Here is a 17115-nt window from a genome sequence, read left to right as displayed (position 1 = left end):
TGATGTTTCTCTCCCTCTCTTTCTCCCTCCCTTCTCCTCTCTAAAAAGAATAAATAATAAACTCCTAAAAAAGAAAACGAATTTTCACCAACCAGAAAAAGAGAAGATGCCTCCTCAGCTCCTAGGATCTTTGAGAGTGTCGGAAGTTTTCACTCCACAGTGCAATTCTTTCCATCCTATCTTGTCATTACTACTTCTCCTTCTTTATCTCTTCAGGGGCTACAACTTCTAAGATTTCAGCAACGTTGGGCTAAATAGGAAAAACAATTTGGGGACAGGAAACCAGTGTAGGAAGGGACAAAGACCGGAGGAGCCACTGAAGTGGTACATTCTGAAAGCTGTAGATTTGTATACACTGATTTTGACAAGCAAAGACTCACAGGCTGTTTTAAATAATGCAGAAATAATATTCCTTATTTATAGTCAGGGAACCAAAAAAATTCTTTCTTGGTCCAATGGAGCCACACTAGAAAAATAACGTGTGGACATCAGAAACCTGGCTAGCAACTGTGCACGTCGATTGCTCCTCTGGGTCTAACTGAGAGGTGTTAGCCACTGCAGCTGGGTGGCTAGAATGAGGTCAGACGCTGCCAACCTACTAGCTGTGGGAACACCCTTCTGATTTTCTGCCTTTCCTACGTGGGGAACTAAAAGATTCCGATATTATCCGTCTCTTACAGCCCAGTTTGACCACAGATCCCATGGATTCTGATGGTCAATGAGACATTAGGATAACTTTGTAGTGGAAGAAAAAAGTTTTCCTCAATTGTCTTAGGGTCCCATGCTGGATCTGAAAATGAAACTGACAAAGACAGATTAACAGGTGAAAAGACTCCAAGTTGATTTATTGCAACTTTTATGAGATATGGGAATCTTCATAAGGAAATGAAGACCCAAAGCAATCGTTAAACCTGAGTATCTGTATGCCAGATTTGGTGCAGAAATACGATAGGTTAGGGAGTATGAGATAAGCATAGTAAACTAGGGAAACTTCGCAAGGCTTGCTTGCTTGGATTCCTCTTCGTATCTTTTTGAATATCAGGAAGTTCCTTTTCTGCTGGTGTAGGCAGGGCACTTGTCGCAGCGTGTTATGACCTGCTTTAGGGGGAGGAGTGAGGGGAAGGCCAGGGGGACCCTCCTGCTTCTGCCATTTTCTTAAACTCCTTCACCTTAAAATATTCGGTAGGCCAAGGTGCCCTATTTTGGAGCAGCGTGTCCTGAACCTCATCATCTTCCAAGGGGCTTCTGGAAATTTTCTCTCCTGATAAAAGCAAAGAGGTCTTGCCCTAAGCCTTCTTTCACTGCCTCTTGCCTTTGAATGTGGTTGTGAGTGAATCTTACGCTTGATGCTATGGCAGCCTCCTTGCACATGGGATGCCACGTCTGGGCAAAAGCCCACCTTCGGAGGATGCAGGAGAATGGGTAGCATTCTTGGAGACACCAAACTCAACTTGGTCTTTTGCTAATTAAACAAGAAGAGCCACAATGTTTTAAACCCTTGTTTGTCAAGCTGGGGGTTGCTTGCAGTCAAATATCATCCCGGATTTGTGGGGACTGGGTAAAGGGAATGCAGCAGATCTGGTCATTGGGAGGCATGTTTTAAATACAAAGGCAATGCATGTAGTTTAAGATTGCTTTCTACAGGAAATATAAATTCTGTAAAACAACTGATTCCTGTTTTCTATAATTTTTTTTTAAATTGACTTTGAAAAAAGACATGTAGGACAACATCAAATGATAAGAGTAAACTGAGGTGAAGCTGGAGCTAGCTTAGAACAAAGACGTGAAGAGACCCATATAAGACAGCAAAGAGTGTGAGGGAGCTAAAAATGCAAGAGAAGATTTATTATCTGAAGTCAGTGATGTGGAAGCTAAATATGGGAAGTTATTCTAGTTGCACATTAAAATGACACAGCTAGAGATAAGAGAAGAAATGAATATATGTAACTAACACATAAATAATTTTTCTTAAATAAGTTGAGAGAAAAAATACACCAAAATACTAGAAAAAATCTTTTTTGAGTAGAACTTAATTAGCTGGAGAAAAACATAGAAAAAACAAGCACTTTTATCCTTGTTGAAGTTTCAAATTGAAGGACAGAAAGAAGAAAGAGTGGAAGGAAACAAAAGCATAAAAGTTATAATCAGGCAGAAAAGGATAGTTAAAAACAAAGCAAGATGCGGGGAAGTGCTAATATGCAAATTTAAACAACACCCCCAGTTTTAAGCCCTGCTAGCCAATAAAATTTGGAGAAAATTAGTTCCAGGAAGGTGTGTCTATGAAAGTAATACTAAATTAAAGCTAGGATTGGAAAAATAAAAAAGAAAGAAAGCAAAGTTTCTTTTTCTTTTTTTTTTTTTTTTTTGGTCAGAGAAAGGTCAAACAATAGTAGGTACAGAGAGAGGTCAAACTTTCTGCTGGTCCGAGTCTCACTGCATGCTCAGGAAAGAATTGGCCTGCAGGGGAGGGCGGAGAGTGGTTCAGTAGAGGCTCGTGCCCAATATTTACTGCCACACAGGATACCACACACGGTCCAGGGACAAGAGGCAGCATCTGGGACCTTTGCCAGCTGTTGGAAACACCACGCCATCTCTCCCTGAGATGTGCCCTCTGGGAGGTGGTGTGAGGGAGCTTTCTGGTTGAGCCAGTACCCTCCTCCTTCCTGTGGCATCTAACCGCTGCTACTGAGCTCTTGTGTCAGGTACAGTGTAGCTGCCTCCGCCTCCGCCCCTGTCCCCCCACCCCGCCCCCTGCAGACACTTCTGCTGTCAAGGAACTCCCAACCTAAGTCAGGAAACAGATGTAACTAAGTATGATCCGAGGTGTGATAAGGCCATGCGTGCAAAGGCGAGAGAGAGGAGAGGTTAATGCTAACCAAGAAGAGGGAGCCTGGAACGGTTTTGCAGAGGAAGGGATATTTCATCTGGATCTTCAAAGATAAATCGGGTCTCCCTAGACTCTGAAGTAAGGGGAAGGACATACCGTGAGGGGCAACAATGTGAAGAGAAGCACAAGTCTGGAAAAGTGCACAGCATTTCCCAGAAAGAGCATGTGGTCTGAGTGGGCTGGAGAAAAAGGGTACCTGGAGACTGCAGGAGGCCTGAAACCAGGCCCACTGAAGGGGGTCTGCTAAGCGCTGAGCCTGGGCTCAGGCCCTGGGCTGAGGTTTAATAAAATATAAATATATGAGTGACAATTAAACGTTTTACGATCCATGCAATGCTTTTCCTGTTAACAGACTAATAATAATAGTGCTGAAAGCTTTATAGAAATGCTAACAATGTGCTGTTTAAATGCTAAGCATTTATGTAAACATAAAGTTCCATATACTAACCATTACGTGATACTAGATATCAACCTTAGTCTGCTCACAAAACTGTGTGTAGAAGGAGACCCAGAATCAGTATTCTGGAGTGCCATTATCATTCATTTATTTATTCATTCACTCAACAAATTTATTGACTATTTACCTTGTGTCAAAAACTAGAGGTGAGAATACGTTTATAAGGCAGAGTTCTTGGCTTCAGGAAACGTTTGGTCTGATGGGAGGACAAGCGGGTAAATGAATGAATGTCTTAAAAAGTGACAAATGCCCTAAAAACACACAGTTCATGCACAGGGGAAGCACAGAAGGGCTGGGGCTGGAGCAGCAGAATAAGGTTGAGCAAGGTGGTTGTCACAGAGGAGGTGGCACTTGAGATGACTCTTGAAAGGTGGGTCACTGTTTAGGGAGAAGGAGCTGAGAAAGGGGAAACCACAGCTGCAAGGACATTTGGGACTTCTGCAAGTGTTTTTCAAGCAAAACAAGAAATGGGGGGGGGTGCAGTTTAGAATTTGTGAAGCATTCACAGTCGGTCAAGCTGTGTAATTACCTGGCTGCCTGCCAAAACACAAGACAAAAAACCAAACCTGGTGTGCATGCCTTTCATTCTGTTGTAGGATGTAGTCAGAGGGCCAGTATTTACTGTGTGTGCATTATGTACATACGCTATAATAGGCAGAGGGCAGAAAGGAAAGAAAAGAAAGCAGGCAGAAACGCAAATATTGTGGGAAAACTGAGCGTTTCAGTGCGTGCCGGTTACTCGTGGTTTCCTCCGAGCACCGTGAGCAGACAATGCTGCTATTGTTGCGGCTGCGCTCTCCTGGCCTGTGGGGGCTGCCTATCCTTTGTGCCCTCACTGAGGGTCTCAGGGCTCCTGTTTGCATGAAGCCTCCTGGCTGTGACCCCATCTTTGCTAGGAACGGTTTTACTTTACTACCTTATAAAGAATCCTCACTGCATCATCAGACTGGGGGGCTTCCAGCAGAGCAACAGCACAGGCAGCAGGCAGGACCCAACAGCCTGTGGGGACCAGTTGACAGTCTGCAGACATCTGCCGCTCCTGTGATATCCACTGAAGGCTGAGGATTTCTCATGGCACATTTGGAGAACATGGGGATGTCAAGGAACGACCCCTGCAAAGCAAGGCCATGAGCAAAATGACTAAAAAGGCCAAACTTCATCAGGAACACTAAGTGCAGACTGGTTGACTTCAGGGCTGGCTGTTTTGTTTTCTTCTGAAAAGGCACTAATTATGATTCCTCACCCTGTTCTCTCCTTTAGCACTGGCTACTTTTCCTCAGTCCACCCGGCCGCCCCAAACTCTGCCATCGTATTGAGGCCAGTAGAAACCCCACTCTCCTGCCACACTCGTTGTGTTTCCTCCTGTTCCCTAACAGATTTGTCGGAAAAGTTCTCTCTACTTCTGGCATCCGTAGGATAACATCTCACTTCTATCATCAACCAAAAAGTAGACACAGGAAGAAGCCCATTCTTTATGTCTCATTTTTATGTGGTAAAATAGCACCAGGAAAATTATCTGTGACTGAAGTTGAGGGCAGAGGAAAAAACTTTCCTCTACTCTCCAGATTGTTTTTTCTGGTCTAATAATCAAACAGACATGACACAGAGAAAACAATCAAATTTGGTTAGACATATATACATGGGAACCCCGCATACAGGAGAGTCAGAGATCCCACAGGCATGAAAGATTCCGAGCTACAGAGGGAAACTGAGGTATATGTGACCTGAAATAGGGAGGAGGGAAAGCACTTCGGGGCGTCAGAAGGCAATTGCAGGGAGAGATCGTGTTCAATAATTAATAGGTGGCCCTACCATACAGGCAGACAAAAAGTTATTCCTGGTGATGCCTCTTATCATGGGCCAAACTCCCAATTTAAAATTTTCTATGTAGTTAAGGGGAGGCGCAGTTTCTCTTGAGCCTGCAGGATCTTGGCTGCCTCTGGCTCAAAGTAATCCGCATACCACTGAGACACCTCTTGGGGCAGCTCACGCTGAATCGCTGCCAAGTCCCGCGGTGTCACAGAGCTGCGATCTGGGGAGCTTTAGGTTCTAGGCTTCCACACTGGGTTGGAATTCAGCACTGCAGGTGGGCAGCTTGAGGACTGGAATAGAAATTCAGCAGTAACAACTAGTAGTCATGAGCTGAGTGGGGCCACTAGTACCGGGCAGCAGTCCTTGAAACATGCAACAGGGCGGAGGTACTCCTTCAAGCAAAACTCAGACAATGATGGCCTTCGCTTAATTCTGAAGCGTAAAACCCATGTTGCTAATGCCTCCCCATCATCTGACAGTAGGGTCATAGAAGGTCCTATGATAACGTTTTAAGCTTTTGAAAATAAATTCCCTAGATAGATTAGATAGGTAGGTAATGTAATATATAATTTTTTTTTAATTTTAACTTTGTAAAAAAAATTCTGTTAACTAGTTCTTACAGAAATTATTTATTACATCTCTGAAGAATTATACTCAGCACTAGCTGCTGGGTGGCAGCGGGGACACGGACACACAGGGATGGTGCCCAGACCCTTTGCACACATCCCCGTGTGTCTGTGTCCTGTCCTGGGAGGCCTGGCTAAAAGAGTTGGACGTACAAAGTGAAGTCCAGAAAGCAGAAGCAAGAGCTGGGTCCTTCTTCTCTTGGGAGGTGTTTCTTCTACACTACAGGAAGCTGGCTCGCCCCACCCCTTACCCCAACTCCTTCCTAACCGGCCACACCAGACTCTCTCCAAAGTAGCTGAATACAGCATGGAAGGAAGGCATGCTGGTATTTCATGGGGGTTTTCCTCTTGCAGGGAAGCATTCATTCCCCTCTTACAAAAGGGGAAAACTAGGAAGGGAAGGGGACAAAGTGGCAAGGACAATGTCCTGCTACTCAAGCAGTTCTGGCACCTATGCCCCCACGTCCTTGACTCAGCATGTCCACGCTGTCCTCTGTCACTCCAAATCCCCTTGTGTGGTGCCTCAGTCCATCTGCCTACCGAGCGGTTCATTCTCCAAGTCATTCATTTCTCCAATCTGAATATCAAAGACCAATAGCTAAAATACGCATGCTAATTGACACATTGCACATAAATAAAATGAAGAGTGACAAGTAAAGATATAAAACAATAAATAATATTCTTATCCAAATGTAAGAATTTGACCCGATTCTCCTTGTCCTTGAGGGATTTGTTGAGGGTTTTAAAATCACATAGAAAAAAGAATATGTGGAAACCAAGGACATAAGTGAATTTATAAGAGAATACTATAAAGTCATTTTTTGTGTGAAAAATTAAAGCAGTACATAATAAATAATAGATCATAGAGACTCACGAGAATGTTAAGCTTCTTGGGGGGCAAGGGCCACCTCTGCTTTGTTTCATTGATATATGTGTACCCCCAAGCACCGAAGACAATGCCTGCCATGTAATGCTGCAAGTGTTTACTTGTTTTCATGGACAAGTTGCTGCTTTAATCTCAATTCAGTGGTTTGTGTTTGAAGTGCTCATAAACTACTTTTATTATGGATTATTGCATTCTTATTTGCTCCTCCATCTAAATATTTAATTCCTTTAAATTTGGTTTTTGGAGCCTCCCACTTTCCTATATCCCCTGGGATCCTGGAGATACAAAGGACCTTGGATATTCATGGCGGGAAGAGATTTAGATCAGCTTTATTTGACCTGCTTCTTCCACTAGAGCTAAACAGCACTTTTAACTGCGCCCCCTATGCCCTGCTTCAGCAGGGTTAGATGGTCTTAGCTCAGCCCATGATCATTGTGTCCAAGCACATGTTTCTACTGCTTTCACATACATCTCATTTCTGCTTCTCCATCTCCTTTACGGTTACCTCCTCTTCTAAACATTGGTGTACCCTAGGTCGAAGTTCTAGTCCTGCTTCTCCTTTTCCATTATTCTGTCTCTCTAAGTGATCTCATGCATTCCCAGGGCTTTAAATACCAAATACGTGCTCCTGAATCCCAGATACATATCTCTAGCTTTGACCTGCTCTTAGCTGTAAAGTTGTATGCTCAGTGCCTTACTTGGGTAAAGGAAGCAAAACATTTTTGTAAGTCTAAAATGGAACTTCTGATTTCCACTGCTCCTTTCACCCCCATTCATAGCCTCTTCCCAATCTCCCAGTATATCACCCAACCAACTACTCAAACCATGGAGAAATCTTGGGTTCTGACCCACTTCTTTATCCTCCAACTTCAGTTCATGAGCAAGTATAGTTATTCTTTTTAACTCCAAATTAACTCTTGAATCTACATGCCTTCAGTTCCACTCCACACCCAAGTCTAAGCTAGCATCATCTCTTGTCGAGACTAAGGCAACATGTTACTCCCTGCTACCCATCTTTGCCCTTGAAGAACTCATCTGCACACAGCAGCAAAACACTCAGGAGTATCATGCTCTGTTACCAGTTGGTGGGCATTGACCCCATTATACTTGGAATAAAATAAAAAGTTGTCACTGTGACCTGCCAGGTCTGCATGAGAGGCACCTCTGCACGTATGCACCTTCACTGATGCCCCCTCCCACCCACCTCTCAGCTCATGCTACGCCCCACACATGAGGTTCTGGCTGCCTGACAGGTTTGAAACATGACCTCAGGCTTTGGAACCTGCTGTTTCCTGTACCTCCAATGTTTTTCCCTCAACTACCTTTTGTTTTGTTTTGCTTCTGTTTTGACAAGTTTCAAACATAACAAACGCCTGTGTATCTAACATCAAAAATTAATAACTGTTAACATTTTGCCACAGCCTTTAGGTTTTAACAGTATACTATTAAAATAGAAGTCCAGTAATGGGTATTGTTGGTTCCCTCCCCTGCATCCATTTCTCCCTTCTTTCTTTCTGATGCAGCCTTGACTTGTTAAGGCACCTCCTCTACCCACGTCTCCACCCCACACTCTCATGCAAAAGCCAGAAGTGGCCCAGTTGTGACCAAGGAGACAAGGAGGAAGGTTTCCTGGGAGCTGTGGTTCCTTTTCTCTGGAGGTACACAGTGGGAAGCTGGTAGGACTTCTTGAGGCCCCTACCCTCTCAATCCTGCCCTATTTGCCTTTACAAAATCAGTTGGGACCAGAGGAGCCAGGCTATCTGAATTTCTGATCCAACGCCAAGGCTGGAGCTAAACAGTGTTCTTGTTTGTTCAGTCTTCATCATCTTTCATCTGCTTATCTTACATAACTGTTGGCTGAAAACATGAAACAACACCAACGTTGCAATAGAAGGAAACGACTTCCTAATGTCACCGCCCTTCTCCCAAAAATGAAAGAAAAAGGATGTTTTTCTCTTATAGGTAACCATTGTTTTTGTTAGCATGCTATTTTACTGTGCTTATGTGCGTGCTTACACTCAGTGCCGTGAAGAACTCACACAAGGTCAAGTCTCTGTTCACACATACAATGTTTAAAATAACAGGTCAGAACTGACCCCTCTGTTTCTCCTCTCTGCTTGTAGGTTGCGGCATGTTTACTCTCCTGTCATCTGTCACAGCTGCTGTCAGTGGCCTCCTGGTGGGCTATGAACTTGGGATCATCTCCGGGGCTCTTCTTCAGATAAGAACCTTATTAGCCCTGACCTGCCATGAGCAGGAAATGGTCGTGAGCTCCCTCCTCATTGGGGCCCTACTTGCCTCTCTCCTGGGAGGGGTTTTAATTGACAGGTATGGAAGAAGGGCTGCCATCATCTTGTCGTCCTGCCTGCTTGGACTTGGAAGCCTGGTCTTGATATTCAGTTTGTCTTACACGGTTCTTATAGTGGGACGCATTGCTATAGGGGTTTCCATTTCACTCTCGGCAATTGCCACTTGTGTTTACATTGCCGAGATTGCCCCACAACACAGAAGGGGTCTTCTTGTGTCACTGAATGAGTTGATGATTGTCACTGGCATTCTTTTTGCCTACATTTCAAATTATGCATTTGCCAGTGTTTCCCATGGCTGGAAGTACATGTTCGGACTTGTCATTCCCTTGGGAGTTTTGCAAGCAATTGGAATGTACTTTCTTCCTCCAAGTCCCCGGTTTCTGGTGATGAAAGGACAGGAGGAAGCTGCTGGCAAGGTTCTGGGAAGGTTGAGAGCCATCTCAGATACCACAGAGGAACTCACTCTGATAAAATCTTCCCTGAAAGATGAATATCAGTATAGCTTTTGGGATCTGTTTCGCTCGAAGGACAATATGAGGACCCGAATAATGATAGGCCTAACACTGGTATTTTTTGTACAAATCACTGGCCAGCCAAACATATTATTTTATGCATCAACTGTTTTGAAGTCTGTTGGCTTCCAAAGCAATGAGGCAGCTAGCCTCGCCTCCACGGGCATTGGGGTTGTCAAGGTCTTTAGCACCATCCCGGCCACACTGCTGGTAGACCACGTCGGGGGCAAAACCTTCCTCTGTGTCGGCACTTCTGTGATGGCAGCCTCATTGGTGACCATGGGCATCGTGAATCTCAACATCCACATGAACTTCACCAATATCTGCAGAAGCCATAGTCTTACCAACCAATCTTTGGATGAGACTGTGTTTTATGGCCCAAGCAACTTGTCGGCCAGCAATGAAACTCTCAGAGAGCCCTTTAAGAAGATCACTTCCCACAGCAGAAGCTCAGTAACACCCACAAGAAATGACATGGGTAAGACAGGGGAGATGACCTCACCATTCTCACTAAATGCTGGACTAAGCCAGACTGAATACCAGATCATCACAGACCCTGAGGAAGTCCCACCTTTTCTGAAATGGCTATCCTTAGCCAGCTTGCTTGTTTATGTTGCTGCTTTTTCAATTGGTCTAGGAACGAGTAAGTATTTTATTTTTTAGTCCTTCCCTCTCACCCCTTATAAGTGTTAGTGAATTGCTTCTGACCAGGGAGAGCATCTCATCGCTAGAGTATTTTGTATGCAGAACTGCTAGAAGCAGGACAGGGATAATTGGGCCCCTGATGTTTCTACTAATGCAGAAAGTATGCCTGGCTTACACCGCCTTTGTGAAATGTGCAGGGCCAGCACTCACCCGAAGGGTAAGTTTGCCATTAGCTATCACATGAGGATACTTTAACACTAACCGATTGGAGGTGAACCAGACCTTGAAAGATATTTATTGCCCAAGAGGATATATTGTTTTATGAAAGCAGACTTACTGGGATAACATTATTTTTACATATCATTCCTGAATTTCTGCATAAGTGAAGGGAAAAAAATCAAGATTTTCTTAAAGACACAATAGTGGATGCATTCTAGTAATAATGAAGAAGAAGGGAATTAGGAGCTGGGAAGGAGGATCCATTATTTCTTTAAGTGTATTTTGTCACTAGAGTAACCTCCCAGGGCACTCTCCTCTATTAAGCAGGAGAATGGGAGTCATGTTACTCCTATTAAATGGAGTCCAAACAATTTACAGAGAGATAGCTACAAGGGTGTTCTATTTTACGTGGCCAGTCCACTCCAGTGACAATGTTTAAACCCTTCTCTGGAGCAAACTCTCTAGGGTTTGCTAGAATAGCTTGTTTGTTGAAGTTCCCTCATCTTTTTGCCTCAGCCTGAAAGTCTAAACCTCTCTGTAGAGAAGTTGTAAAAGGTCTTTTGTACATCTCACTAGAAAATGAAGTGCTTAATCTGTGTCATCCTCAGCTCCCTCTCTCTCTCTCTCTCTCTCTCTCAGGCTCTCTCTGTTTCTCTCTCTCTCTCAGTCTCTGTCTCTCTCTCCCACCTACACACACACACAGCTGGTATTAAAACCTTTGTGAACAAAGATCAAGGACCGAGCAAACTTGCTCAAATACAGGGACAGGTTGGAAGTTGGGAATAATAGCGAGACACAGGCTGTGTTGAAGAAAAAGGAATCACATGGATAAGTGTGGGTTTCTGGTGCCAGGAACTGGATGATGTTTCTGGGAAGAAAGTCATTTTAGGGCTGTGTTAGTGATCCACTGTTAACTCATTAAATATTTATTCAAGTAATAACCAAGAACTATGCTAAATGCTGGGGAAACAGCAATAAACAAGGCAGATAATGTCCTTGTCTTGAAGGAGATTATACACTCCTGTGTCTGCCTCTTTCTGGCCAGCAACCGGCACATGTGGCCTGCTTAATCTCAGTTAATCAATAACGGGACTTGCACAAGGCCGATATGGCCTCTCTTCCACCTCTAATTCTTCATCTTTCAGTCTACTCCCACTTCTGACAGCAGTCTCTAGATACTGATTCATTCAAATGCCAGAGCGAGGGAGGGAATCTGAGCAACTCTGCTGTTTGCTGTGCCAAGTGATAGGCCTGATCAGCAACGGCAAGACGGGGCCACACGGTCCAGAACATCGGTGATCAGAAGCTTGTCCTTCCTCTGGCACTTTAAGTAGAACGATTTCCCCATAAGGGACTGTGCAGGGGCAGACAGAGGAAATGTCTCAGATCTCTGATTTGTTCCTGAACCCTGACCCTGCTGTTTAAAGACTTAACAATGATAAATGCCATTAATGAACAGTTTCCTGGAAGTAGGTTTCTACCGTTATTTCAGGATTTAGTGATCTTGGGTTTGTACCGGTGAGACATTTGTCTTAAGTTATTACTGGTTATCACAAATCACCAATACTAGCTGGTTTAGACAACAAATGCTTATTTCTCACAGTCTGGAGGCTGGGGAGTCCGAGACCCAGGGCTGACAGATTCTGTTTCCTGGTTTGTAGATGCCACCTTCTTGCTGTGTCCTCACAGGGTAAAGAAGAGAGAAAGGAAAGGGGTGGGGGAGGGAAGGCTCTGAGGGCACTAACCCCATCATGAGGGCTTCACTCTGTGCCACACCAATTACCTCCTCAAATCCCTGTCTCCACATGCCGTCACCTTGGGGGTGGAGGTTTCGACACCCAGGGGGCATAGACATGAAGCCCGCACTATACTTGTATGGTTACTCTGATGTATAAAGCTAATGACATCTGAGCAAGGGCGTTACATTTTTATTTTCAGAGACTGTTTCAACTCTATGAGAAGGGTAAGATATGAGTGCTATCTTGTAGCCAGGAATAACTTGACCTTGTTTGTGAATTTTTCTATATTAATAAGTACAAGAAATGTTACTCTTTTGATAAAATTCAGGTAGTAGGTTATTGTTTCATTGATTTTCAATTCCAACACCTTTTTGCCGATATATTCATTATAAAACTAAAAGTATTTCCTTTTCATATCAATTTTCTTGATCTAATCATTTGAAATATCAAGCATCAACTAAGAATCTAAGAAAAGCTTAACAAAAAGAAAAGAATTTCCTGTTTGCCTTAATGCAGAGAAACTTGCAGGGTGGCAGAGAACGTGACATAGCGCATGTTATAATATGAGAAACATTGATCTGTAACTTCCAGAACCAACTTGTTCATGGTGAGAGTTTTCCGAAGCTCGTGCTGCCCTTCTCTCATTAGTTTTTGGGTAACTTTGAAAAACATAGCAAACCACTAATGACAAAGTCACTAACGTCGTTTGATACATTATTGTATTAGAGCAAGAGTTCCCTTTTTCAGAAAATGCAATCTGATTTTGAAGAAAAAATTATTGGAGGCTGTTTATTTATCCTTTATAATTACTTGAAAATTATTCTATGTGATTCTTTAAAATAAAATGTAAGCTTTAGATTCAATTAATATTTATGGATACCTATTATGTCAAACACTGGTTTAGAAAGTTTTTCCATACTTGGGAGGACTTCGTTTTCCTTTCACAAGCGTGTGACAGAGAGGTGTTCCCCAAGTTTTACAAACGATAGCACTGACTCTCAGAGAAGTAGAATGACTCGCTCGAAAGAATGACAACAATCAGCAGACTAAGAGAATATTAGGCAGTCTCGTGTTGGTCTTGAAGTAAAGGTTAATTATTTTTAGTTCGGTCTTCTCCACGAGGATGCATTCGATGTAAGAATGAATGAAAATAGTGTATTGCTGTCCATCACATGAGTCTATTAAATGGGCCTCCCTGCATTTTACTCAAGATAGAGATCGTCTTTCTTTCTGAAGCTCTGCTAGGTGAGTAGGTGTGTACTTTTTATAAGGCTAAGCTACAGGATAAAAAACAAGGATAGTGATAAGAATACAGAAGTATTTGTTGTGCATTTACTTGAATAAGTGAACTTGGGTAAAATAATGTTCAAACGCGTGTATTGGTTAGAATTCAAACTCAGCTACAACAAAGACCAAAACACAGTGGCTTAAGCAAAATAAGAGTTTCTTTCTGCCTCTCACTTTAACAACTAAAACGGAGTAGTTCTGGGTGCTTTGGAGGCTCCCAGAGTCAGGAACCTAAATTCTTCAGATAATATGTCCGCATCTCATTGTAGCTACTCTTTCAACATTGGTTCTCAGTCTGTTGTGATGGCTATTTAAAAATATGAATATGTGTTTTAAAATTTCATGACCCTTTTCTGACAGCTGATAGTGCCTTGAGAATAAGTGAAGTGCACAACGTGCGGTCAATTACAGCCAGGCCGGCTGTAGAAAGGCCTGGATAATAAGACACTGTGAGCAATTCTGTCAGGAAGCAGAAGCACTGTGAGACAGGGTAAGGAATTTCTTACAGGAATTAGACCTAAGGCAATTGCGGGAGACGCTGAGAAAGCAAAGGTTTAGAAGGGATGATTAGAGGGAAAGGAGAAAGGCACCCGTCAGGGCCACGAAAGGAAGCTGGTGAAGATACGGAAGGAAGCCTGCAGCAGCTTCTGCATCCCGCTTCAGCCTGAAGCCTCTGCAGGTCAGCAGGGCAGGCAGGAGGAAAAGCTCGGCTCCCAGCAGGGAAGCAGAGACAGCAGACCTTGCTAGGACAAATTGGATCCGTGAGCAGAAAGTGGAGCCCACATCTGTCGCTCAGTGCATCTGTCCGATGATGCAGCCGCCTGTAGAAACACCAGTGTCCTTCTCCAGCACAGCCCTGACGAGGTGGCTGTCACAGTAGTTGGGGAAGCTGGAGATCTGGTCGCACTAGCTGCTGCCCCACACCAGCATGGAGAGCCAGCAGGTCACAACCCTGTGCACAAGCTGCAGTGCCATCTAGGGCCCTGCACCAATCCCACCAAGCATAAGGCTGAGGTGTCACGTGGGCCTTCCAAGTCTCCTGCAAATTTCTCTTCCTGCCAACCTGAACCCAGGACTATACAGGGAAGGGGATTCTGGGAAAAGTAGTTCCAGCTTAGCTAAATTGACAGAATAGGAAACTGCCAGAGTAAACAAGGAAAGGAATATTTCAGAGGTCAAGGGCCCTGCATTCTGTCTTCAATTGCTGTGAGAGACATGTATTTCTTTTCATGAAAAGATTAATTTTTTAAATACATAGCTAGATTACATTCCATCTATTTCTCAAAAAAGAGGTCATTTCATTAATGTCTTTTGGCTTTTGTTTCTTTAGCTATAAAACCAAAAAACACTCTTCTGCCAATGCATCATAGAAGAGTTCATACTTGTTTTCGTTTTCAAATTTTTAAAATTTTAATTTATTTTTAGAGAGAGGGGAAGGGAGGGAGAAAGAAATGGAGAGAAACACTGATCAGCTGCCTCTTGCAGTTCCCCAGCCGAGGACCCCGCCCATAACCCAGGCAAATGCCTGACCAAGAATCTAAACGGCAACATTCTGGTTCACAGGCTGGCACCCCATCCAATGAGCCTCGCCAGCCAGGGCTCACATTTATTTTCTCAGGAACGTTCATTATCTCCCTTGAGCTGATGACTCACTTATCTCCAGTTCTATCATCTCACATGACTTCTAGTTCCTTTTTCCGAAAGAGTACTGGCCTTTCCATTTTGATGCTTCACTCTCAGCCACACACAAGAAGCCCAATCCTGAATTCTTATCCCCTCCTACCCGGGGAACTTCCCTTTCTGTTTCTTGTGGCAATCACTATGCCAGCCAGTCAGGTTTGATGCCCTAGGACCTTTTCCCAATCCAGTCAATGACCAAATGCTCTTGGATTTTGCCTCACAAATGGCTGCTGTTTTTATCTTTTCCTTCCCATTTCTGCCATCATCGCTTATCCCTTATGGCCATTGTTAGATTGCTAGGAGATTGTCCCTGTAGTTCTTTGCCGTTCCAGGCCTTTCTCATGCCCACTTATCCTCCACACCAGTGTTCCTTAAATACCGTTTTTCTTCTGTCGCCAATGTTCACATACCTTCCATGGTATCCTACTTTCTACCACAGCAGAGAAGTCAAAAGCTTTGCAAAATGAAAAGGAGATAGGAATTATCTAGTACAACATTTTCTTTTTATCAGAAAGAGACAAAAAACACCAGGACATTGAGATCACACAGATTTAGAAATAAACCCCCAGGGGTCAGAAGCCTATTTCCATGCTCTCTCTGCTACTGTATCACCCACCTCTGAGGGGAAAATTTCATGGTTTTCAAGATCCTCCATCATCTTACCCAACTATACTGGGGCTTTTACACCCCTCCAAGGGGCACCGTTTACACTGTAGTTCTGGAGCTGTGCTCCAGGGCCACCATTCCTACAGAGGTACATACAGGCTCCACATACATTACAAAATGAATGATGCTCCCTGGTGTCATGCGATGAGCCAATACTTCACCACTCTGGGCTTCTTCCTTTCCCACTACTTTGCACTTCCTCTACTCTACCCAAATCCTTCCTATCTTTAAAGCTCAATGAAATTCTTCTTTCCTCTAGGAATTTATTTCTTAGAAATCTGTATTTGTAAGAACTATTAGTTATGTATAGGGTAGAGTAGGTCAGTTCTGGCTATAAGAAGGCTGAATTTAAAATCAGAACACTTGGGTTCTAATCCCAGGTCTTCTATCTACTGATTGTGTGATCTTTGAGTCATTGATCTTCTTGAAGGTGTTTCTAATCTATGAATCAGACATAATAATACCTATCTTATCTCACAGAGAGAGCATTCTGTGAGCTATTGCATGTATGTTTTGGATGCTAAAGAGTATAATATAAATGGAAGTTACAGTGTAATGAATACATGGTATAATGCACAGTGTAATGTAATGTAGTCCTCACTGATACAGTGTGTTGCTTCTGTATGTTTGTTTTGGTTTATTAGCCAGCCTATGGTCATTAGATTATAAACTCTTTGAAGAAAGAAATGACATATTTTTTCTTCTCTCCCTCTAAGTGAGCACTGCATAAATCTGACTGAAAACCATGCAGGAACACCGTTGTGTTTCTAAGGATGGGGAGGAAGGACTTTAAAAATAAGAGGCAGATAAAGGAAAAACCTAAAGTGTGCTTCTTCACACGTGTCAAGCTATCTATGGGGCGGACTAAGCAGCACATAAGTTAGAACTGCTAGGCTGCCAGGGGAACTCGTGTTTCTGCCAAACACCATCCCGAGTTTTTCTGCAGCATAACGTGTCACGTGGGCGTGATTCTAAAGATCTCTTTCTGGTTTTGTTCATAAGAAAAGATGCAGGGGAATCAGTAGTGCTTGGAAACAAGCAGTGAGAGGCATTTAGAGCTTTTCATTGTTAAGTCATAATTACTTGGGAATTTCATACACAGGGAACCTCAAAGTAGTCCCAGATTTTTCTTTTTTTTTTTTTTGGACACCTCTGTTTTGTTTGGTTTTATTTTTGCAACAACACAGTGAAGAGAGTCCCTTTGAAAATTTCTTAGACCAACGCCAATACTAGTGAGACAGAGAATCTCAGGACTGAAGGAAGTTTGGGTATGGGAAAGGGGGGTAACCCTTCATCTTGTGGGTTTCTCCAACTCGTAATTGCCGTTTCCCAGGACGCAGCCGGGGTGGGGGGGGGGGGGGGGGCGTCACGCCCAAGCCTGGGAAGCTCG

The 17115-nt window shown here is 43.5% G+C and overlaps 1 protein-coding gene across 1 annotated transcript in view; it reads left to right on the top strand.

The window, feature by feature from the left end:
• The window catches only part of SLC2A12 (solute carrier family 2 member 12), a 51622-nt gene that overhangs the window by 10697 nt on the left and 23810 nt on the right, over positions 1–17115 (top strand). Inside the window, 1 exon segment of the mRNA XM_024551883.4 lies at positions 8792–10132. Within this exon segment, the coding sequence (XP_024407651.1) occupies positions 8792–10132 (1341 nt within the window).

Source organism: Desmodus rotundus, chromosome 11, assembly GCF_022682495.2.
Source record: "Desmodus rotundus isolate HL8 chromosome 11, HLdesRot8A.1, whole genome shotgun sequence".
Taxonomy (NCBI): domain Eukaryota; kingdom Metazoa; phylum Chordata; class Mammalia; order Chiroptera; family Phyllostomidae; genus Desmodus; species Desmodus rotundus.
The sequence above is the reverse complement of the archived record's forward strand: the minus strand, read 5'-3'. Positions and strand labels throughout refer to the sequence as shown.